This window comes from Manis pentadactyla, chromosome 16 (assembly GCF_030020395.1).
Source record: "Manis pentadactyla isolate mManPen7 chromosome 16, mManPen7.hap1, whole genome shotgun sequence".
NCBI lineage: Eukaryota > Metazoa > Chordata > Mammalia > Pholidota > Manidae > Manis > Manis pentadactyla.
The window spans coordinates 78,591,514-78,616,824 of record NC_080034.1 but is presented as its reverse complement, the minus strand read 5'-3'; the positions used below and the strand labels follow the sequence as shown (position 1 = coordinate 78,616,824).

Below are 25,311 nucleotides of genomic sequence, written 5' to 3'. Positions count from 1 at the left end.
CACAGACATACAACCCATCTTCCCCAGTGCACATCTGATCATGTCCCCGTTCCTTATTCCACTCTTTCATTGGGCTTTTCACTCTTTCATTGGGCTTTTCACCCTTTCAGGATAAAATCCGAGCCATGTGGTATGGCACACAATGCTGGTCAGTCTGGCCTCTCCGCATAGGTGTCCAAGCCTGGTACTGTGTGTGTCCTGCCCTGCCCAAGAGCTGCATAACGGCCTGCCCACCCCATTAGCCCTGCAGCCCTGCCCTCACTGCAGAGCACGCAGAGGTGGACCCTTCCCAAAGGGATCCCAGCAGAGGCTTCTACTTGGATCTCAAAGGTGGTGGCTGAAGCAAACTGCTGTGGCAGACAGATCACTGGGGCAGACAGACAGAAAGGCAGCCCCACCCACAGCACCAGCAGGTGGGGCTCCCACAAAGTAGAGCAAAGAGAGTATTGGAGAGCAAAGAGGCTTGAGTGGGCACTATACGATGCCTCCTTCATAAGGCTGTTACTCCATAGGCCAGGAAGCATATCAGGTCCATCTAATATAAAGGAAGAAAGACAGAAACCTTGACAAAATGAGGAGGCAGAGGAATATGTTCCAAACCAAAGTACAGGACAAGACACCAGAAAGAGGGCTAAATGAAATGGAGGTCACCAGTCCTCTTGATAAAGATTTAAAAGTAAAATATGCTCACTGATTTAAAGAAAAATATTTTAAGATCTCAGGGAGGACTTCAACAAAGAGGCAGAAGAGCTGAAAAAGAGCCACTTAGAATATAGTAACTGAAATGAAACATACAATGAAGGGATTCAAAAGTAGATTACTGCAAGTAGAGGAGACACTCAATGAGATGGAGATTAGAGAACAGAAACACAATGCAGCTGAGGAACACAGAGAAAAAAGAATCTCTAGGAATGAAAAAATGTTGAGAGCTGTGTGACAACTCCAAACAAAACAATATTTGCATAATAGGGGTCCCAGAAGGAGAAGAGAGAGACCTTTAGGGATAGAAAGTCTCTTTGAGAAAATAATTGTTGAAAATATCCCCAATAGGGGAAAGGAAATAGACACTCAGGTCATGGAGGCACAGAGAGCCCCTAACAAAAAGAATCCTGGGAAGACAACACCAAGACATATAATAATTAAAATGACAAAGATTAAGAGTAAGGAGAGAGTACAAAAAGCATCCAGAGAGAGAAAAATGCTTACGTATAAGGGAAACCCCATTAGGTTATCATCAGGCTCTCAGCAGAAACATTACAGGCCAGAAGGGAGTGGCACAAAATATTTAGTGTATTGAAACAGAAGGACCTTCAATCAACAGTCCTCTACCCAGCAAGATTATCATTTAAATTTGAAGCAGGGATTAAACAATTTCCAGATAAATGAAGGCTCAAGGAATTTATAACAACAAAACCAGCATTACAGGATATGTAGAAAGGACTGCTGTAGATGGAAATGTTCCTAAGCCTAAATAGTTTTCACCACTGAAAACAAACCCCCAGCAAAGGTAGTAGACCAATTAATTACCAAACAAGTTAGAAATTAAACCAAAACAACAGTAGCAAAACTAACTGTACACAAAATCAATCAAAGGATACACAAAAAGTGCAGATTATGACTATCTAATACACAAAGTGTGGAGGAAGAAGAATAGTACTTTAAGATTTTGTTTGCAATAGAATAATCAGCAACTTAATAGGTTTCATTTGTTCTTCTTTTTCTAGTTTCTTTAATTGTAAATTTAGACTGTTTATTCAGAATTGTTCTTGTTTCTTGAGGTAGGCCTGTATTGCTACGACTTCCATCTTAGAACAGCCTTTGTGGCGTCCCACAAGTACTGGACTGTTGTATTTTTGTCTTCATTTGTCTCCATGTATTGCTTTAGTTCTGTTTAACTCAGTCAATGATCCATTGATTATTTAGAAGCATGTTGTTTAGCCTCTATGTATTTGTAGGATTTTTTGTTTACTTTTTGTAATTTATTTCTAGTTTCATACCACTGTGGTCTAAGAAGCTGCTTGATACAATTTATAACTTTTTAATTTATTGAGGCTCTTTTTGTGACCTAGTATGTGATCTGTTCTGGAGAATGTTCCATGTACCCTTGAGAAAAATGTATATCCTGATGCTTTTGGGAATGGTCTGTAGATAGCTATTAAGTCCATCTGATCCAATATATTGTTCAGTGCCTCTGTTTCCTTATTTATTTATGATCTGTCTATTGATGTGAGTGGTGTGTTTAAGTTTCCTAAAATGAATGTGTTGCAATCTATTTTCCTCTTTAATTCTGTTAGTATTTGTTTTACATATTTAGGCGCTCCTCTGATTGGTGCATAGGTATTTATAATGGTTATATCCTCTTGTTGGACTGATCCCTTTATCATTATGTACCTTCTTTGCTTTGAAATCAATTTTGTCTGAATAAGTACTGCTACTCCTGCTTTTTTCTCCCTATAGTTAGCATGAAATGTCTTCTGTCACCTCACTGTTAGTCTGTATATGTCTTTGGGTCTCCTGTAGGCAGCAGGTAGATGGGTCTTGTTTTTTTAATCCATTCTGTCACTCTGTGTCTTCTGATTGGTACATTCAGTTCATTTACATTTAAGGTAATTATTGATAGATGTGTACTTATTGCCATTTTATTAATTGTTTTCTGGTTGTCTTTATAGCTTCTTTCTGTTCCTTTCTTCCTCTCTTATATTCTTCTCTTGCTATTTGACGGTCTTCTTTAGTGTTGTTATTAGAGTTCTCTTTAAAAATATATTTTTGTATCTATTGTAGGCTTTAGTTTTATGGTTATCAAAGGTTCAAGGACAGCTTCCTGACTATATAACAGTCTACATTAAGTTGCTGATTACTCTATTTTAAATAAAATCTAAAGGCACTTTTTCCTTTCTTCTTCTCCTTCCTCCACACTTCATGTATTCGATGTCATAATATACACTTTTTTGTGTATCCCTTGATTGATTTTGTGAAGAGTTGAGTCTCCTTTCCTGTAGAGCCCCAGTTGCTGGTGGTGGGTAATGGGAAGGGTTGCCTTTCTATTTTCTGGCAGTGTTTTATCTCAGTCTGAGGCCAGCAGTTCGCCCCAGCAGAGCCTACGCGGTGCGTGCGGGCGTGCTGAGGCGGCAAGTTGCACGGTGGGAGGGTGTGCGGGTTCCTGGAGGCAGCGCGATGTGCACAGTGGGGAGGCGCTTGGGCGCCAGGAAGCGGCAATAGCAGGTTGCTCTGTGGGAGGTCCGCTGGTGGCTGAGGCAGCTGGTCACGGCCTGGGGGGGTGCAGCTGCTGCCGCGGTGAGTCCCAGCAGGCAGCCCCTAGCAGCAGCGAGGTGCAGCACCTGACTTGGCTGCCTGTGGGGAGGGAGAAGCTCTTGGAGCCGGCTCCTGCAGACGCCTCCCCAGTTTGGCCGTGAAAGCTGGGAGAGTCTCCCTCTGCTCACCAGGCAGCCAAGTCTGACACTGCTGGGCTGAGGGGGCTGGCACATCTGCAGTGCCCGGGGAAGCGCCTCAGGGCTGAGCCACCAGCAGCGGGGGGAGAGCGTCTGGGGCCCCTGCGCGTGCCCGATCTGCTCGGCCGAGGGAGGGCTGGGGAGGTATCGTCCACGTGCCCTTTCTCCTGCAGAGACAGCACCATCCAGCCCTCACCCGCTGGCTGCCTTCTCACTGTTCGCAAGTCTTTCAAACTGCGGCCTCTGTGGTGGGTCTCAGTGGGACCAGCAGAGCGTGCCTGCCCTCCCTAGGTGGCTGGTGTCTCAGTCTCCCAGAGTTTTCCAACTGCCCCTAGTGTCCAGTCCCATTATTCACCGGAACTCAGTGCAATGTGGACTTGTGCTCCCAGAGCAGACCTCTAAGGCTGGGTGTGCAAGAGTCCCTGAGCACATACCCCTTCCCCACTCCATTCCTCTTCCTCCTACCAGCGGGCTGGGATGGTGGAAGGGCTTGGGTCCTGCTCAGTCACAGCTCTGCCACTTTACCCTTTTCTGAGTGGTCTTCTCTTCTTCTCCAGGTACATGTGGTGTGTTCTGAAGTCTTCAGTTTGTTGTCAGGGTTAGATGTACTTGCTGTAGTTACTTTCTTTGTGTGTGTTTGTGGTAAGAGGTATAGGTTTTGCCTTCCTACTCTGCCTTCTTGAGCCCCAACCTTCCCCAAAATTTATTCTTTTTCAGAATTATTCTGGCTATTCTAGTTTCTTTGCTTCTTTCTATAAGTTTTTATAATCAGACTGTCTATATGTACACAAAACTGTGCTAGGGTTTTGGTATGAACTGCATTGAATGTACAGATTTATGGAGAGGTAATTGAATCTTAACTATAACAGCACACTCTTAAGAATTATAGAGAATAGTATGAACAGTTGTGCACTAATTAAATAACTTAGATAAACACATTCATAGGAACACACAAACTGCTTAAACCAACTCAAGGAGAAAACAGAAAACATCCTCATTTATAAACTCTCCCAAACACAAAAGGGAACACTTCCAAATTCATTCTATTTGGCTTTTATCAAAGCCATGCAAAGACATCATGAGAGAAGAAAATTAAAGACCAATATTTCTTATGAATATAGATCCAAAAATTTCTTAACAAAACACTAGCACACAATATCCAATAGCATATTAATATGATTATACATCATGACAAGTGGAATTTGTCACAGGAATGCAAGGGCGGTTCAACATAAGAAAATCAATAAGTATATTTCACCACATTAAATGAATGAAGGAAAAAAAGCATATAATCATGTCATTTAATGCAGAAAAGCATTTATAAAACCCAACCCTTTCAGGCAGAGCCAAGATGGTGGCATGAGTAGTTCCGTGGAAATCTCCTCCCCAAAACATATATATTTATGAAAATACAATAAATACAACTATTCCTAAAAGAGACACCAGTGGATGCAGTACAACAGCCAGGATACATCTACATCTGCGAGAACTCAGCATCACATGAAGGGGGTAAGATACAAGCCGCAGACAGGTGGGACCCGAACACTCCCCACCCCAAAACCCGGTGGGAAGAAAGGAGTCAGAATGGGGAGGGAGTGAAAGCCCAGGACTGCTAAACAACCAGCTCTAGAAATCCACACCTGGAACGCAGACACAAGGTGCACGGGGTGCTGGATATTAGAGAAACGGAAAAGCAAAACCTGTGGGCAGCTCCCCGTAACCAGAGCCCCTGAGACAAAAGAAAAGCAAGTGCTTTCTGCAAGTCTTAAAGAGACAGGGACCCCACAGCTGGACGAAGTCGTCCCAGCACACTTAGCCAGCAGCTGGGAATACCAGGGAACTTAAGATGCCCTAACCCCCAGGGCGCAGTGCAGCTCTGAAGCCCCTCACGGCACTAAGCAGCCTGCCAGTCATTCCCCCAACTGGCGCGGACCCCGACACACCGGCCCAGCAGTGGGAGAGCGGCAGCGCGTGCCGGGGGCGGTGGCACCAGAGGGGCACGGGAGAGGTTCACGCGAGCCCATGGCAGCGGTGACTGAGCAGCCCAGAAGCAGTGTGCCAGCGGCGGCAGTGCAAGAGGGGCACGGGAGAGGCCCACGCGAACCTGCAGCGGTGCCAGAGGGAGGAGCAGACTCCCAGCAGCCGACCGGAATCCCAGCTCAATGCACAGCTGCCCAGGCCAGACCCAAAGGCCGCTGCTGGCACACAGCTGCCCGGCAGGGGCGCCGCTATCGTGGAGGAGTGCACCTGGCGTGCCTGCCACTCCCCGCAGGGCTCTGTGCTGCTCTGACGGAGACCCCGCCCACAGCAGCTTAGGGGACTAACCCGGTGGCTGCTCCTGGAGTGCGGGTAACCGACACAGGCAGCGGAGAAGGGCAAGGCATCCAGCAAGCAGGAAAGGACTTTCTTCTCCCAGCTGACACACCCGCAACCTGCCTACAGCCACCGCTATCACCATGAAAAGGCAAAAAAATTTAGTCCAGACCAAGATACTTCAAACAACACTTGAGAAAGGATCTGCAGAGGCAGACCTAACCAGTCTCCCTGAAAAAGAATTCAAAATAAAAATCATAAACATGCTGATGGATCTGCAGAGAATATGCAAGAGCTAATGGAGCAAGTACAGAGGGAGATGACAGAAATAAAACAATCTCTGGAAGGACTTAAAAGTAGAATGGACAGGATGCAAAAGGCCATTAATGGACTAGAAACCAGAGAACAGGAACACATAGAAGCAGATGCACAGAGAGATAAAAGGATCTCTGGAAATGAAACAATATTAAGAGAACTGTGTGACCAATCCAAAAGGAATGATATCTGCATTATAGGGGTACCAGAAGAAGAAGAGAGAGAAAAGGGGATAGAAAGTGTCTTTTAAGAAATAATTGCTGAGAACTTCCACAAACTGGGGGAGGAAATAGTTGCTCAGACCAAGGAAGCCCACAGAACTCCAAATAGAAAGGACCCAAGGAGGACAACACCAAGACACATAATAATTAAATTGGCAAAGATCAAGGACAAGGAAAGAGTTTTAAAGGCAGCTAGAGAGAAAAAGGTAATCTATTAAGGAAAACCCAACAGGCTATAATCAAACTTCTCAACAGAAACCTTACAGGCCAGAAGAGAATGGCATGATATACTTAATGCAATGAAACAGACGGGCCTTGAACCAAGGATACTGTATCCAGCACGACTATCATTTAAATATGAAGGAGGGATTAAACAATTCCGAGACAAGCAAAAGTTGAGGGAATTTGCCTCCCACAAACCACCTCTACAGGGTATTTTACAGGGACTGCTCTAGATGGGAGCACTCCTAAAAAGAGCACAGAACAAAACACCCAACATATGAAGAATGGAGGAGGAGGAGAGAAATAAAGAATCATCAGACTGTGTTTATAATAGCTCAGTAAGCAAGTTAAATTAGAAAGTAAGGTAGTAAAGAAGCTAACCTTGAACCTTTGGTAACCACAAACTTAAAGCCTGCACTGACAATAAGTACATATCTTTCAATAATCACACTAACTGTAAATGGACTGAATGCACCAATCAAAAGGCACAGAGAAATAGAATGGATAAAAAAGCAAGACCCATCTATATGCTGCTTACAAGAGACTCACCTCAAACCCAAAGACATGCACAGATTAAAAGTCAAGGGATGGGAAAAGATATTTCAGTCAAACAACAGGGAGAAAAAAGCAGGTGCTGCAGTACTAATATCAGACAAAATAGACTTCAAAACAAAGAAAGTAATGAGATAAAGAAGGACATTACATAATGATAAAGGGCTCAGTCCAACAAGAGGATAAAACCATTCTAAACATATATGCACCCAATACAGGAGCACCTACATATGTGAAGCAAATACTAACAGAAATAAAGGAGGAAATAGAATGCAATGCATTTATTTTGGGAGACTTCAACACTCCACTCACTCCAAAGGACAGATCCACCAGACAGAAAATAAGTGAGGACACAGGCACTGAACAACACACTAGAACAGATGGACCTAATAGACATCTATAGAACTCTACATCCAAAAGCAACAGGATATACATTCTTCTCAAGTGCATATGGAACATTCTCCAGAATAGACCACATACTAGGCCACAAAAACAGCCTCAGTAAATTCCAAAAGATAGAAATCCTACCAAGCAACTTTTCAGACCACAAGGTATAAAACTAGAAATAAATTGTACAAAGAAAGCAAAAAGGCTCACAAACACATGGAGGCTTAACAACATGCTCCTAAATAATCAATGGATCAATGACCAAATTAAAATGAAGATCCAGCAACATATGGAAACAAACAACAACAACAACACAAAGCCCCAACTACTGTGGGATACAGCAAAAGTGGTCTTAAGAGGAAAGTATATACCAATCCAGGCATATTTAAAGAAAGAAGAACAATCCCAAATGAAGAGTCTAATGTCACAACTATCGAAATTGGAAAAAGAAGAATAAATGAGGCCTAAGATCAGCAGAAGGAGGGACATAATAAAGATCAGAGAATAAATAAATAAAATTGAGAAGAATAAAACAATAGAAAAAAATCTCTTGGACATAAACATGAGCAACTTCTTCATGAACATATCTCCCTGGGCAAGTGAAACAAAAGCAAAAATGAAGAAGTGGGACTATATCAAGCTAAAAAGCTTCTGTACAGCAAAGGACACCATCAACAGAACAAAAAGGCATCCTACAGTATAGGAGTATATATTTATAAATAACAGATCTAATAAAGGTTTGACATCCAAAATATACAAAGAGCTCATGCACCTCAACAAACAAAAAGCAAATAATCCAATTTAAAAATGGGCAGAGGAGCTGAACAGACAGTTCTCCAAAGAAGAAATTCAGATGGCCAATATACACATGAAAAGGTGCTCCACATTGCTAGTCATCAGAGAAATGCAAATTAAAACCACAATGAGATATCACCTCACACCAGTAAGGATCGCCACCATCCAAAAGACAAACAACAACAAATGTTGGCAAGGTTGTGGAGAAAGGGGAACCCTCTTACACTGCTGGTGGGAATGTAAATTAGTTCAACCATTGTGGAAAGCAGTATGGAGGTTCCTCAGAATGCTCAAAATAGAAATACCATTTGACCCAGGAATTCCACTTCTAGGAATTTACCCTAAGAATGCAGCAGCCCAGTTTGAAAAAGACAGACGCACCCCTATGTTTATGGCAGCACTATTTACAATAGCCAAGAAATGGAAGCAACCTAAGTGTCCATCAGTAGATGAATGTATAAAGAAGAGGTGGTACATATACACAATGGAATATTACTCAGCCATAAGAAGAAAACAAATCCTACCATTTGCCACAACATGGATGGAGCTAGAGGGTATTATGCTCAGTGAAATAAGCCAGGCGGAGAAAGACAAGTACCAAATGATTTCACTCATCTGTGGAATATAAGAACAAAGGAAAACTGAAGGAACAAAACAGCAACAGAATCACAGAACCCAAAAATGGACTAATAGTTACCAAAGGGAAAGGGACTGGGGAGGATGGGTGGAAAGGGAGGGACAAGAGTGGGGAAAAAGAAAGGGGGCCTTACGATTAGCATGTATAATGTGGGGGGGGGCACGGGGAGGGCTGTGCAACACAGAGAAGACAAGTAGTGATTCTACAGCATCTCACTACACTGATGGACAGTGACTGTGAAGGGTTATGTGGGGGGGACTTGGTAAAGGGGGGAGCCTAGTGAACATAATGTTCTTCATGTAATTGTAGATTAATGATACCAAAATTAAAAAAATAAATAAAAATTAAATTAAATTAAAAAAAGATATAGGTACCTAGAAAGACAAACATTAGCTATTCAGAAAATTTTCCTGTTTAGGATGGTTTCCTTCTAAAGTGCCTGGGAGTTCTGTATAGCCAAGGTTTTACTTTATTGATAGGTCTGTGATGCTCAATATTATTAAACTCTACCGCAGCACTGTCCAATGGAATATAATATGTCACATAAGTAATTTTAAACATTCTAGCAGCCACATAAAAGAAGTAACAGATGAAGTTAATTTAATGGATTAATTTCTATTATAATCCAACCTAGCCAAAATATTATCATTTCAAAATCTAAGCAAGTATTAAAGTTATTAATGAGATATTTTGTATTTTTTGTGCTATATCTTTGAAATCCAGTACATATTTTAAACTTAGAGCACATCTCAATTCAGACACTAAACATTAATCAAAATACTTCATCAGCATTTTGGATTTCATAAAACTTAGATTCATTTGCTAAACTTGTTCCAAATATGCTTAGAAGTTTCCAACAAATGAATCAAATACCAAAAATACATTTTCATATACTATTCACCATCAACATTCACAAAACTGCTTCTCACCATTTTTAGAAGCATTGATTTGACTTTGAAGCAAAAGTATTATCAGTTTTAAGACAACATCTATCCAAGGCTAGTAAATTCAGTAACTCAGGTCAACTCATTAACATTAACATAGAATTCAGAGAAGTACTGGATAAATTGAAAAGCAATACCCAATTATCAAAATTAACAAAGAATTCTTCAAATTTGGCTTGAAATTTTTTTGGCTAGCATATAATACTTCCAATTACAAAGTCTTCCGCTTATTGATCCATATTAGAAAATGTATAAAACTATTGTTATTGATTTATATTAGAAAAATGTTCAATTTCAACTTAATGATTCAACATAAAGATTCGATTTCAATGTAACACTCAACCTGAATGCCTAAGTCACAAATAAGTCTTTTCTTTCTTTGGAGCTTTATATTTAGCTTGTCCATATGCAATATGATATCAGAGAAAATGTTAGTCACAGTGCCAGAGTTTTTCTTTGATTACTGAATATTTGACAAGCATTCTTTTTGTTTCAAGAAAACCTTCAATCAGAAGTAACAGTATAAATCATGATTCAACCATCAGGCATTTGCAAAGAGTACAACGTCATCAAGCTCATTGTCTGGTCTTTTAAGAGCTTCATTAACAGGTGGTGATTAATAACATTTGCAATTTCAACAACTGTATCCAAAACACTTTTGCTAGAGGCTGCTTCAGAAAACTTTGTACAAATGTTTTCAAAACATATCATGCAATAGAAGGAATAAGGGAGACACAAACTTATTGTTATAAAATTCTAATAAAGCTGGATTTTATTTAACCTAACATAACTGAGGCACCATTTATCATAATAAAAGTTAAGTATTTCATATGTAGCTGAAATTATTCTTTGTCATATGTAGACAATTCCAAACTACTTAATGCAAGTATTCATTTTTTCATTTTTTTGGACTAATTGACAATATTGCTTCATAAGTTTGGAATGCTTTGAAACTATTTGCTCAATGCTACTTCCTAAATAGTCCATCTTTACAACCACTGATTTGAAATGCCTTTCATGTCATATACTAAAATGAAAGAGAGATATGAATTTGTTTTTGTAATCTTTATTCTCTACCATTAGCTATTTGTGCTATAACCCCATTGAGTTTTAATTATAGAGACCCTACGTTTTACTATCTGGTAGAGTACTCTCCCCAGCTTGCTCTTCTTAATTATAAATTTACAAAAATATTCTTGTTTTTGCCCCAAATTAATTTCACAATAACTTGTCTACTCCCCAAAACATATATTATTTATATTGAAATCACATTAACTTTATAAGTTAACTTAGTTTAAGTGATATGACTCTGTTATTTAGTCCAAGAACAGTGTGTCTTTCCATTTACATAGGTTTTCTTTTGTGTCTAACTTTTGAGTATTTTTTTGGCAAAATGCAAGTTAAACTCTTTAGCACCTCTGGACATCATATGATCTTCTTATATCAATTAATTAATTCTCTTATTGAAAAGCACTTGTATTCATGTAATTATCTCTACTCACTCTTAACATATGATTAATTTAATGTATTGTTGTACATAGTTGAGTAACATTTAGATATTTATAAATTGATCTGTAGGGTTTTGTGCCATTTTTTTGTCAGATTTTAGTACCAATGTTGTACTCATTTCATAAAAAAAATTAGACAGTTTCTCTTATTTTCTTGTATACATAATTCACTTAAAGCAAGGTTTCTCAATAATGACATTATTGGCATTTTGAGCTGGATAATTCCTTGTTGTCAGAGGTGTCCTGTACATTATAGGACATTCAGCAGACTCCCTGTCTCCTATCTATTAGATGCTGTAGCACAGCCCAGTTTTGATGCCCAAAAGTGTTTCCAGAAACTGCCACATATGCCCCACAAGGCAAAATCTCCCTGAGAACCACTGATCTAAAGCTGAAGCAAAGTACAATAAATTGATACATTTTTATCAATTGGAACTTGCTGAGAGGATTAAAGATGGCGATGTGAGAGGTGAGAAAGAGGCCTCCTACTAACCACATATAATATGAAAATACAATACAACTAATCCTGAAAGAGCAACAGGACAGAAGGTTGCACCAGACTGCATACACCTGGAGGTAAGAACAGACCTCATGGAACAGGGTAATGTACCAAAACTGTGATGCAGTGGGACCCAAACCCTTCCCCAACCCAGCTCACTGGTGAGAGGAAGAGAAATAGAGCGGGGAGGGAGTGGAGGCCTGGGGCTTCTGAATACCCAGCCCTGGAGATCTGCTCTGGGAGCACAAACCTACATTGCATGGTGCTCTGGAGATTAGTGGGGTTGGAAAGCTAAGACAGGCAGAATACCTGGAGAGACTGAGATTCCAGCTGCTTGTGGAAAACAGGGATCCATATCCGGCTGCTCTGGGCATCAGTCTGAGAGACTTCCTAACAGCGAGAGGGCTGCTGAAGGGGCAAGGATTGCACAGAGCACACTGCTCAGGAGAAAGGACAGGTAGATGAAATTGTCTGGGTGCACTCTGCCCAGCAGGTTGGGAACTTTCAGGATCTTCAGGTACCCCAGCCCCCTGGCTGGCTATGCAGCTACAAGGCCCCCCATAGTGATACACAGCCTGCTGTGCCTTCATCCCAGCCAGCCTGCACCTGTCTTGCAAACTGGCAAACCCTGCCCTGACGTCAGTCAAGCCAGAGGGAAGCCCCGCCTAGAGCAGCTACAAACACAAAGCATAGAAGCTAATACCTGTGTGCTCACCCCATTGGTTCAGGCAGTGGAGACAGGCATAGCAACCGGGAAGCAGGAAACAGCTCTTTCCTCCCCCCAGGCACCAGCACCACTACCCTGAGACCCCCGACATTGCTCCAGGGGCTTAGCAGCTCCAGAGAGTATAGATTCCTGGCACTAGAGGGAACCACATACAAATATGAAACATCAAAGGAACCTGGTTCAAACCAAAATCATGCATACACCAGACAAAGAGTCAAATGAAACTGATCTCATGAATCTTCCTGAAAGAGATTTCAAAATAAAAATCATTAACATGCTCATGGAGGTACAGAAAATTAGTCAAGAACTCAAGAATGAACTCCAGTCAGAGATCCAATCCAATCATTCCAGAACACAGTATCAGAAATGACACATACAATGGAAGGTTTTAAAAGCAGATTAGACACAGTGGAGGAGATGATAAATGAAATAGAAATTATAGAAGAGGAATACAAAGAAGCTGAGGCACAGAGAGAAAAAAGGATCTTTAGGAATAAAAGAATATTGATAGAACTGTGTGACCAATCCAAATGGAACAATATTTGCATTATAGGGATACCAGAAGAAGAAGAGAGAGAGAAAGGTATAGAAAGTGTCTTTGAGGAGGTAATTAATGAAAAATTCCCCAATCTGGGGAAGGAGATAGTCTCTCAGGCTATGGAGATCCACAGATCCCCCAACACAAGGGACCCAAGGAAGACAACACCAAGACACATAGTAATTAAAATGGCAAAGATCAAGGACAAGGACAGACTGTTAAAAGCAGCCAGAGACAGAAATAAGATCACATACGAAGGAAAGCCCATCAGGCTAACATCAGACTTCTCAGCAGAAACCTTACAGGCCAGAAGGGAGTGGCATGATGTATTTAATGCCATGAAGCAGAAGGGCCTGGAACCAAGATTACTTTATCCGGTGAGATTATCATTTAAATTTGAAGGAGGGATTAAACAATTTCCAGATAAGCAAAAGCTGAGAGAATTTACCTCCCACAAACTGTCTCTACAGTGTATTTTGGAAGGACTGCTATAGGAGGAAAGGTTCCTAATGTTTAATAAAACCACAATAAAGAAAGTAGAACAGTTAATTACTAAGCAAATGCAAGATTAAACCAACTACCCCCAAAGTCAGTCAAGGGATAGACAAAGAGTACAGAATATGATACCTAATATATAAAGAATGGAGGGGGAAGAAAAAGGAGGAGAAAAAAAGAACCTTTAGACTGTGTTTATAATAGCTTACTAAGTGAGTTAAGTTAAACTCTTAGATAGTAAGGATGTTAACCTTGAACCTTTGGTAACCATGAATCTAAAGCCTGCAATGGCAATAAGTACATACTTATCGATAATCATCCTCAATGTAAATGGTCTGAATGCACAAATCCAAAGACATAGAGTCACTGAATGGATAAAAAAACAAGACCCATCTATATGCTGCCTACAAGAGACTCATAGGTATCACTAACATGACCTAAACACATAAAATATTCAACTAAACACACCATATTATAGCAGTACATAGAAAAAAACTCAAACTGAATCAATCCATTGACACCAACTAATTGTGTAATACTATAAATGACACTAGAATCCAACATGCATATCACAATAAAGATACTTTTTTATACAATGCATTGGTTAAAGAAACGTATTCCAACTAAAAAAACTAAGTTGTATTTAACAGAAAATATTTTACAGTGGTTCAATCTTAACATCTGAATTTCTTAAAATTAAAAATTCAGATTCTTCATTGTGCTAGCCACATTTCGAGCGTTTGGGAATCACATGTGGCTGGTTGTTACCGAATTGGACAAGTCAGCCCTAGCAGATCTAATTAAAATCTCAAAAGATGCTAATGAACTTGGAAGTGTTAGTTCATCTGTAGTAATTCCTAGGAAATTTTAGATGTTTTTCCTTTTATCAGAGTCTATGTTTTGAAAGAAAAGAAAAAGCACTTCCCAGCTCGGACACCTGGCACTACTACAAGTCCCCAAGAAGGACAGTCCAATACAAAGAGAGTGGCTAAGATGCACTAAAATGATGTTTCTTAAATTTAGGGTTCCCCTGGCATAGATACTCCTGTTCAAAAAACATTTTATTAAAAGTTAACTGCTAACTCTTTAAATGATTACTTGGCATCAGTGTGACCACAAAAAGAAGCAAAAATATAAATTTTGTTTACTACTCAGTATTAAGATTGTCATTCATTTGATAATTAAAACCCAACATTTAAAAAACATTCTCAGAGAAAATTCATGGACCTCCAAAAATACACATGAACAAGATTTAGAAGTTCTATGGTTGCCAGAGAAGTCATTTCAGATATCCCAAAAGAAGAACATAACATCATTCGATAATAATGCAATTCTCAGTTCCGGGACGCAGTTTTCTGTAGAGAAAAGAGCTTTGAAGCTAGGCACACCGAGATTCACTTCCCAATTCCAGGGTTTCCAAGAGGGTGACTTTGGGCAGTCTCTTAGCCAGTCTGGGTTTTAGATTCCCTATCTGCAAAAAAAAGGCATAATAGTATCTACCTCATAGTGTCATTGGAAAGATTAATTTAGATGACTTGCCTAAAAGCCCCAGTTTAGTTCCTAGCATGAACTGAGCACATATCAGTTGCCTTCATCCTTCCCAGGATCCTTTCGGAGAAAATCTATTGGAATTAATTCTAGCTGCCAAGCTCAGCTTTTATTCATGGTTCTGTTCTCAAGCAACTTGTTAAATAAGCTCCACACTCCTAACTCTTTCTCATTTCATGTTGTATTCACAGCTAAATAACTCATTTCAGCCTACATTAACTTATGTGTAAAAATGTTGTACAAAATGTCCAGCATACTTGTCTGAGGGGTGAGATTCCACGAAATAGCCAGCGAAAGGGCAATAAATTCGAGGCTGTAGGTCCTTCACAAGTCGGGCCTTGTAATTCAGGAGCTTCCTTCTTTCTGTTTTAATGAATTGGACTTTCCATTCCTCTGGAATGACAGGGTTTGCATTAGAGTCTCTCTGTTTAGAAATCACAGAAAAACAAAAGGTCTAGTAAATTGGAACTCTTTCAGGAGACAAAATTGATACAGACTAAGGCAGAAATAGAGCAAAGCTCTGTGTCATTAGTGAAAACCTCCCCACCCTTGCTTTAGTTTGCAAATTTCATTTGGTTACTAGGAAAAAGGTACCAAATGCCAAAGACACTGAGCCCTTTCTTTGTTTTTGGTGATTCATTTGGACCCTAGATAATACACAGGGCAACAAGCAGAGTTGTACCCTGCATGCATGCACATTTTAATGGTGCTTTAATTCTGGTAATTACTAACTCTTTACTAATATGGAAATGCCTTTATTATTTTGATGGATTATTAAAGCAAAGCATGTTCACCATACCCTGCACTGCCCAGAGGTTAAGAGCATGGATGCTGGAGCCAGTCCTCCACCACTTAAATCTTTAAGTCTGTTTCCTCCTCTGTAAAATGGAACCATGATGCCTACTTCACAGATCACCCATTTGCTCATTCATTCCTTCAGTCAATATTTATGGAGCACCTACTGTGTGCCAGACACAGTTCTAGGCACTGAGAATACAGTGGTGAGCAAGATAAAGCAGGTCCCTGCTCTTGTGGAATATTCATTCTAGTGATAGAAGCAAATAAAAGTAAATAAATAAGGTCATTCAAAGAATGATGAGCTCAGAAGAAAGTGTAGCAGGGCAATGGGGATGAGTGGCAGGTGGGGTGGGGTGGGGTAGAAGGGCATTATGGGACAGGGTGGTTATTGAAGCTGACATTTGAGTCAGAACATAGACAGAGAAGCAGAGAAGCTGCTGACCATGTGGAGATCAGGGGCAACAGCATTTCAGGCAGTGGGAACAGCAAATACAAAGGCCCAGGGCAGGAGTGCGGTGCACTTGGTATATTGGGTCTGAGGAACAAAACACAGGCCACAGAAGCTAATGCAGAGCAAGCACCAGGGAGACAGGCAGACAGGAAACCGAGATTCCAGGCAGGCCCCAAAGCGTGTAGGGCACCGTGTCAGGGATTGTTCATATTGCTATTGCTACGAACATTTGGTAAACACAGACAAGGACCCAGGAAGACAAGTTACCTATAACCTAGACATAACCACTATCAACAGTTTGGTATGTTTTTGACCCTTTTTAAATATATGTGCATGCATACATTCAGTCACACATACACACACTCACATGAGAATGGGATTATTCTAGCTGACCTTTAATAGGTATATTTTGTCTCCCCAGTTAACTCCTTGAGGACAGCACCTTCCCTCTATCTCTCACACGGTTCTATACTCTGGGAGGCAATAAATACAGAAGAAAGGAAAGAACTGGACAGACGCTTTCTTCATGCTACAAGTAGGCATTTTCTGCTGCACTGTCGGACAGGGATCATTTACCAAACTTGTTTATTAAGAAGATGTACACTGAGCACTCACAGTGCTCATACTGAGGATACCAAGATTAGCAAAATATACTGCTTACACGCTTTCTCTCATCCCAACCCCAGCACCACCCTTAGACCCAGAGCAGAAGGGCTCCTGCCTCCAACTCCACATTTTTCTAGCTTTGGGATATCATTGATACAGCATTGCATAAGTTTAAGTTATACAATGTGATGGTTTGATACATGTAGATATTGCAAAACGATTACCACAACATGGTTAGTTAACACCTCTATCACCTCACATAATTACCATTTTTGTGTGTGTGGTGAAAACACTCAAGATCTATTCTCTCGGTAACTTTCAAGTATGTGATACTGTACTGTAACTCTAACCATAAAGCTATACATTACATCCTCAGAACTTATTCACCCTATAACAAGAAGTTTGTGTTCTTTGACCAACATCTCCCCATTCTCCAAACTCTCCAGCCCCCAGTAACCCCACACTCCGAGGGGCTCCTTCTAGCACCCCTGTATAAGCATTCCACAGGGACTAGGGCATGTGCCCATGTAAAGTGGCACACACCCTATTCTGAACCACATCCCAAGAGCATGTAAGCCTGCATTACCTGTGTCAGACCTTTCTGGTCCTGTGCTATGGTTTTACATCATGAATCCAAATGACCCAAATGATTCTTTTTCTGGACTATTTCTGAGGTGATCCTAATCTCCTTAGTGTTTCTTTCATGCTCCACCATCATATTTTGAGCTGAAAACTCCAGTTTGTAAGTCTGTGGTTTGCAAGTCTTGTATCCCAGTAAGACTGTAAGCTTCTTTTGGGGAGGGACTGTGCCTTAATTATCTGTGTATTTATTCTCACAGAATTTAATGAAGTGCCATGCCTACTCCCTGGCATCATTCCCATATAAAATATTACCAGTGAACTTTCCACCACTGAAAGTCATTGGAAAGCCTGACGCTCCTCCAGCAAAATCACTCATCATTAGAGCAACCTTCACAGGCAGCCGTCCCCCATTGGGTCTGGTGCAGTCCACTGTGTTGAGTATTTTATGACCTGTGAAAAAATAAAGTGGCAAGAACCTTCAAAGTGAAATCTTGAACACCACAGTTAGAATTCCCAAGCCAACAAAGTCTTTCATGTAAGTCTCTATAATCTGGCTCAGTTGACTATAGAAAAATTGTTTGTGTTCAAGGAAAAAGAAGAGGAAGATTTCAAAACCTACAATCTTCAAAGCATATTTTGAATTTCCAAGTGGATAAATTCATCCTGCTTGATTTGGTGAGTTCTGAATGTGAACAATTGGCTTGCCTCCACTCCAGGATCATAGAGAAGCTGCTTTCCTCAGACAACTATCCCCAGCTGTTGAACTGAAAGGGCATAGAGGAAAGAGTGACCGGATCAACACAAACCTCTCAACCTTTTGCTCATTCAATTCAATGATTGATGGGGCAATAAATCCATCTTCTCACATGAAAAGCAGAAGTGTGTGATTATACTACATGATAATATTATACTACATAATATTTCATTCAATAAAAGCAGTTTTGGAGAAAGTAACTGTAGGTGAAATAGAGACTGTTGTTGCCATATGAAGAAAGCTTCACACCTGTCACTATATAGACTACATTACTGTTAGCTTATGCTCTGGGAAGATTGCTGAATGATAACCCATTTTTCTAAGATAAGAATTCAATGGAACTTGAAGATGGAAGAAGATGAATGTAGGACAAAATTTCAGTTAGCTATTATTAACCTTCCTACCAAGAGTATTATTTATTTTTCATTATTGATGAGGATAAGAAAGTACCTTTGTATTCCACAATAATGCAAGTGTCCATCTCAGGATGAACGCCATCCATCAAGATCATGAATCGAAGATTTTTGTCTATCTGGAATTTAATAATAAAACCAACTGTGTAAGTCAATTTGGCTTTTAATTTAATACTTGAGAAAGCTGGCAATTCTTTTGGAAAGAAATCCCCTTTATTTGGAAGTGGATGTATTATCCTGTACTACAGAGAGTTATAACATTGGTAAATGGAAAGAAAAACATCTTTTATTTCAGTTTAAGTAAAGGTTGTATTTACACAGCATTGTGTACAAAGTAGGCCATTGTTCCTTTAATCTTAAGGTGACTATCTTACCTAAGATTCAACCCAGAAAGCACAACTGAAAAGGGTGGAAAGAACACAGATATCTGACCTGCTGCCATACTCCAAACGGCACTACGTTGATATTAGTCAACTGGACACCACTCTGGTTGAGATTCCAAAACACAGGTCTTTCCGTGTTTCCAACATAAATGGGAATATCTGGTCTTCTTCCAGCAAGCTTCTTTAACGTGGGGTAACTACAATCAGAAAAATGGAAAAGTTGAAAGGTGAAAAACTAGGATCACCTAGTGTGAGAGAGCTTACACGCACATGTAGGACACGAAGTGAGGAATTGGGAAACCAGACTCTCATCAGAGTCTAAAGCAAGGGTTTTTTTTTCAAGACTGACTCTAAATGTGAGGGGGATTTCCTAGAAGATTCCTTTTTATTGTTAGAATATACTGTTTACCTTGGTATGTACATCAACAAGGTGCACAAATTCCAGCGTCCACACTAATGCTGCTTTGAGAAGAGGTAGTTCTAACAGAAGGTACAGAGTGTAAAAAGTTATGCTGAAGAGGTTTCTTGTAGGTGAAGAGCTCCGTGACCTTCATTTTTTCTCATTCCTTACATAGTATCTACCAGTAAGAGAAAGGCCTGGGCCATAGGACAAGGAGAACCTGTGGGTTACCTACCATTGAGGGCAGTTTTTCAACCTTTAAGGGTTGATAGCCACACTTCGGTATACAGGATGAATTCTTTTTCCTTAAGGAAAGTCAGTTACTAGCAAGGTAAGACAATAAAATTTAACTGTAAACATTTGTAGTAATCCTCAGTACACAATTAACCATCCACATATTTTTGAAGACCAACAAAGGTTAAATCATCTTTCATTTATTGAGCATTCATTAGATGACACTGTGGAGAGTGCCAAAAAATGAATAATGTGGCTAGGTATTTATTATATTTCAAACAGTGCTAACCACTTCCATATGTTACTTTACTTGATTCTTACAAAGAAGAAAAAACCCTCTGAATTTTTTGTTCTAATAAATAGGGAAACATATTTGGAAATAAACAATGAATAAAGAGTAAGTTGGTATCCAAATTCAGGTTTTCAGATGTTAAATCTAGTGCTTCGTCTATTAGAAGGCAATTCCCTACTTTAATGAATGCAGTATCTAGTTAAGAATCAGATTTATACATAGAGTATAAAGTCAGGTGAAATAAGTTATTAAATCATAAGAAAAGTATAAACAAACTCTGCACATCACACTTATTAATTGCACTGATACTCAAGTTCTTGTATTGTGTTGAAAGCTACCCAAATACGTAGAATCCAGGGGCAGAGATTTCAGCAGGCTTTCTTCTCTAGAATCAAAAAATTCAAAAAGTCAAGGATTCCTTTAACATGTCTTCAGTCTCTGGGTTCAGCTCCTAAACCTTTTATTTTAAAGGTTTTCAGGAGTTAGGATAAATTACTCTAAAGTGAATGTTCATTGCTCTGTTATTTTTTTAATTGTTCACAATTCTTATTGGTTTCTAGTAGTAACATCACCTATTACAATATTCACTGAAGTTACATAATAAAATGACATTTCTTTGACTAAACTGCTCTCTAAAGTATACTGGCGCTCCTCTCTGTTTTTGTGAGTCAAGGCAGTTTTATTCAGTAAATAAAGGTCAGGCAAGAGGAATGGGGGCAGTGACCCCATGTTTATTAGTTGACTTGGTAGGAGTCAAAGAGGCCTATCAAGAAGAGATGCAGAAGAGTGAAAATTATGAGGTTCAGTAACTTTTCAGTAATAAACCATTCTTAACACACTGCACAACCAAAATGTTATAATACTATATTGAGAACTGGTGTTTTAATGCCCAAAAGCTTTGTCCATACAAGGCCCTGAAATTAAAATTAAATTGGTTTTCAAGAAAATGGTTGGGATACAACTGGACTAAACGACATGAAAAATTCTTACCCTCCATAAAATTCAATATATGTCCATAAAATGTCTCTCTTTAGGACTTTAGGCAAATGCATCTTGTAATAGGCACTGTAAAGCAATCAGCCCTTTTATGTGATATTGGTCTCTCTATACAAGCTATATAAAATTACCACACATTACTGTTATTACACAATGCATGAACCCAGGGCTCTCATAAACTTGAAGTTGTGTGTCGAGAGTTTAGTTCCAGGAGGTTGTATGGGACAATGTTATCATGCAGTAAACAAGTAGATTTTTAATTATAGTACCACAATACCCCAGTGGGTGTGGTCAATTTATAAGTGGGTTGCAGGTAATTTGTTACTAAACCAGTTAATTACTTAAGTTTTAAATAATTTCCTTTGAAAAAATAAACAAGAACATGTTTATGCCATAGAGATTCCACATGCTTGAGGTAGAAGATGAAGGGGGCAGTCACCCAACAAACAACGTATTATCCCTAACCACTGACATTTCTATCGAAGTATGTAGTACATGTGTACTTCATCATATAGGATGACAGAAAAGAAGGTTAAAATTCCTTCATTCTATAACACTGTGGGCCTTGTTACATGTTTATATCAGCAACCCAGAAGTAGTGATAAAAATTTGTAAACAAGGATGAATAAACATGACTCTGTAATTAAACCAAGGGTTTGGGACTATGACCCTACCTCTTCTGCAAATAGTTCATCTACAAATGTATGTAGTTTTGTAAATCAGAGTTCTTTCTCTTACCTTTTTGATTGGCCTCGGTTGGGGAAGTTTCATTCTGATCATCAGTATCATATTGCTCTGCTTTCAGTGAAGTGTTGGACAAGGTTGACTTAGGAATGAAAAGTTAGAAGCTCAGCATTGTTGGGATGCTAAAAATCAGGAGTTGGAAAACCACGGCAACCCGCTGCTAAAAAAGCTAAGAATGGTTTGACCTTTTTTGAATGGTTGAAGAGAAAATCAAAAAGAATGTTTTAGGACATGAGAATTGAATGATACTCAAATCTCATTGTCCATGAATAAGGTTTTTGTTGGAATATATGCTCATTCAGGATTGTCTATGGCTGCCTTTGGCTATAACACCAGAATTGAGTAGTTGTGACACTTACCATATGGCTTGTAAAGTCTGAAATATTTACACTCCGGCTCTTTATAGAAAATGTGTGTTCTTGCTATAAATGTTGAATTGAAAGAGGAAGTCAATACTGATTATCTTTAAACCTAGCCTTTTACCAAGCGCCCTGAGAGTGGGAAGCGAGAGGGCAGGGAGGGTTACTAACCCCCACCCTCTTCTCACAACAGCTCCTTCCTTGCTGTCTATGGTATAAAGGGTGGAAGCACTCTTAAAATTATGCTATGCAAATGTAAGCATTTTCTACGTTAGTCTTCTAAAGATCTGAATTCGTCCTCTTTTCATCATCATAACCAAACCTTCCTCAAAGTGAGCAGTGATTGCAAAAAAAACCTGAAAACACATTATGCCTTGACTGCCACATTTTCTCATCAGTTGAGTGCTGAGAACTCCATTACCTCAGGTGGTCTGAGTGCATGTGGCTGATGTAAATTAGGTCTGCTTGGCACAACCTCTCCAGCCAATCAGACGGAGGCTCATGTAACAACCACCATCCTCGGGCAAAAGCAGGACCGATTAACCAAGGGTCAAACACCATCCTCTTGTCTCCCAGCTTGAGGTCCATGCAGGCATGAGTGAGGTAGGTCACCTATCAGGAGAGAGAGAGTGAAATTCAGATCATCAAATTGTTACTGGCCACCGGCAGTGAGCTGAAAGCTTTGGGCTGGTTAGCTGGGCAGCCATGTTGGAGCACTTTGCTGCTAAGCATGCTCAGGCAATTAGGACTCTGGTGAGATGTGCAAAAGCCTTCATTTGGCACAAGACGTCCAGCACAGGTGACTACTTTGTTAGAATGGAAATTGTCACGGATGGTTTTCGTGTCAAACTGATTAATTAATTTACCTAGTTTTATTCTATTTAAATGAGTTCCTAAATACTTATTTACGGTCTACCCTGCAGAATATATTACGTGACCAATTCTTCAAGGCACAGTTTGCAAGGAAAAGCAGTGAGAGATGTTTTGTCAGACACTGAGATATAAGTGCCAGGGTAGCTGGGAATCGGTATATGAATGAACGATTTCCAGTGAGTGTGGGCGGGTTGGCAGAGCCATGTGGCCTGGCTGAACAGGCTTGCGAGGCTCTCTCTTCTAAATCACCTGTGAACACAGGATGGCAAAGTCCTCTGAGAATGGCCGTAAGCAATGACCTCAAGTCAGGCGCAGACTGGAGGATCCCACCTTAACTCCTCATTCCCTCCTCAGGGTCTGGTGCACCAGAGGAGGCAGCACCAGAGCGACCAACAGACATTCTAGTGTGAAAAGCCAGCAATGAGGTTTGGTGGCATCAAGGAATAAAACTCAGTTTTATTATGCCTAAATGAGTGGGTTCTCATCTGTTTCCTCAAAAAACAACGCGTTGTCACAAGCCTCCCAAATATTACAGAAAAATAGATTTTTTTATTGTTGATCTCTCAAACTGCCAAAGTGTTTCTCTGGAGGAAACTCTTTTCTAAAGCGAGGAAAATGCACAGGAAGGTTTGTAGAAGATCTTAGGGCAATTTGTAAAAATATACATGGCCGTCTTATCTGAGAGTGGGCTGGTATCCAGGGTAATTTTTGAACTTCCTCCAATAGTTTTGCATGACTCTCCTTTGGAAAATCCTCTAAAAGTTTTGTTTGTGTGGGGTTTGATCTTGTTTGGGTTTTTTTCTGGATATATTTCCTTACAATCCTTGGAAAAGTTCTGAGGTTCCTAAAAAATATTCCTCACGAGTTCAGAATATCTTTACTATATGTCCTAACTAGCCACCTCAAAGAGTATTCAGAGTAATATGGGATATATATATCCTATATATAAATGGACATCTTAGTTTTATTTTTTATATAATATTATGATTTTAATGTTTCTTTACCTGCACTTCCCCAAAAGCCAAATCTTCAGGAGATCTGGGCTCTGAATCCCAGGGGTTAGGAGGATTCAGTTCTAGAAGTGAAAGTCCACTTTCTTCATCCATTTCAACAACTAGAACCAAAGGGGGACACATCTAGATTAACAATAAAAATGACTTAAAAAGCATCACTGAAATAAGAGTGCATAGCCCAGGTACCAAAAATCAAAGGAAAATAAAAACAAAAGGCAGTATGCATTCATGTCAAGCCATATTTGCTGAGACAAGGGCTTAAGACCAGCACCAGTTCATTTCTTTATTCATGTTACATTGACGGAACTCATGAGCTCTCAGTTGTGCCAGGGATACAGACACACAGAAAGAACTTCATTACGATTAAATGAATGATGGCTAAAGATGAGTTTGAGGTGTTACGGGAGGGAACAGGAAGGGGAACCTTGTCTGGCTGTAAGAGTCAAAGCAGATTTCAAAAAAGAAGTAATCCTCCAGCTAGACTTGAAAGATGAGGTTATTTGGGGCAAAGGAAATACAATGATATGAAGCAGAAGGGATGAAAGAACAGCAAGTGCAAAGACCTGGAGGCATGAGAGATCCCGCTCTTCATAGAGTGGCTGATAATTTATGATTAAGGAAAATGGTGGTTGAGCCAGGCAGAATAGATGGGCGGGCCAGAGTAGGTCACGAAGACACCATGCTGAGGAGTCTGGATTTTATCCTGTGGCAATGAGGGGTTGTGTTTATTCATACGCAGCAGTAGAACAACTCCTTTTGGGTTCCTGGACCCGATTACAGTTCATGTGTGTTGAGAGGGGGTCTTCCCATGGACGACAACAAGCAATTCTCGAGCACCTGCAGGGTTCAGAGAACTCAACTCGATTCTGATGCTATCTGCCTGAAGATATCACCAGATGCCCAGGTGAAGGGCTCCGTCCTACAAGCCTGTCCTCCACCCCCCACTCCAGGTGCTGGTCACAAGCCCTAGGCTGTTACCTGTGCTTCTGACCAACTGGCTACAGACTGGAGGTTCTAACAACCTCCCCTTCAGGTTTGATTCATTTGCTAAGAGCAGCTCCCAGAACTCAGGAAAACACTTATGTTTACCAGTTTAATAAAGGATATCATAAAATTTAGCAGCCAGATGAAGACATACATAAGGCAATGTCTCAAATAAAGGAGCTTCTATCCTTATAGAAGGAGCTGGGGGCCTGGCTCAGTGGCACGTGGGAGTTTCTTGTTCCCCAAGCACAGAAGCTGATCTCCGACAGAGACGCGGGA

At 40.2% G+C, this 25,311-nt stretch overlaps 1 protein-coding gene across 1 annotated transcript in view; it reads right to left on the bottom strand.

Annotated features, from left to right (window-relative positions):
* Nucleotides 1–25,311, bottom strand: part of LOC118925645 (cytidine monophosphate-N-acetylneuraminic acid hydroxylase) — a 129,428-nt gene that overhangs the window by 17,310 nt on the left and 86,807 nt on the right. Inside the window, exons 6-11 of the mRNA XM_036911679.2 lie at nt 24,040–24,149; nt 22,584–22,774; nt 19,187–19,334; nt 18,792–18,873; nt 17,900–18,037; nt 15,408–15,543 (exon numbers count right to left, since the gene is read on the bottom strand). Coding sequence (XP_036767574.2) covers nt 15,408–15,543; nt 17,900–18,037; nt 18,792–18,873; nt 19,187–19,334; nt 22,584–22,774; nt 24,040–24,149 — 805 coding nt within the window. The remainder of the gene's footprint in view (nt 1–15,407; nt 15,544–17,899; nt 18,038–18,791; nt 18,874–19,186; nt 19,335–22,583; nt 22,775–24,039; nt 24,150–25,311) is intronic.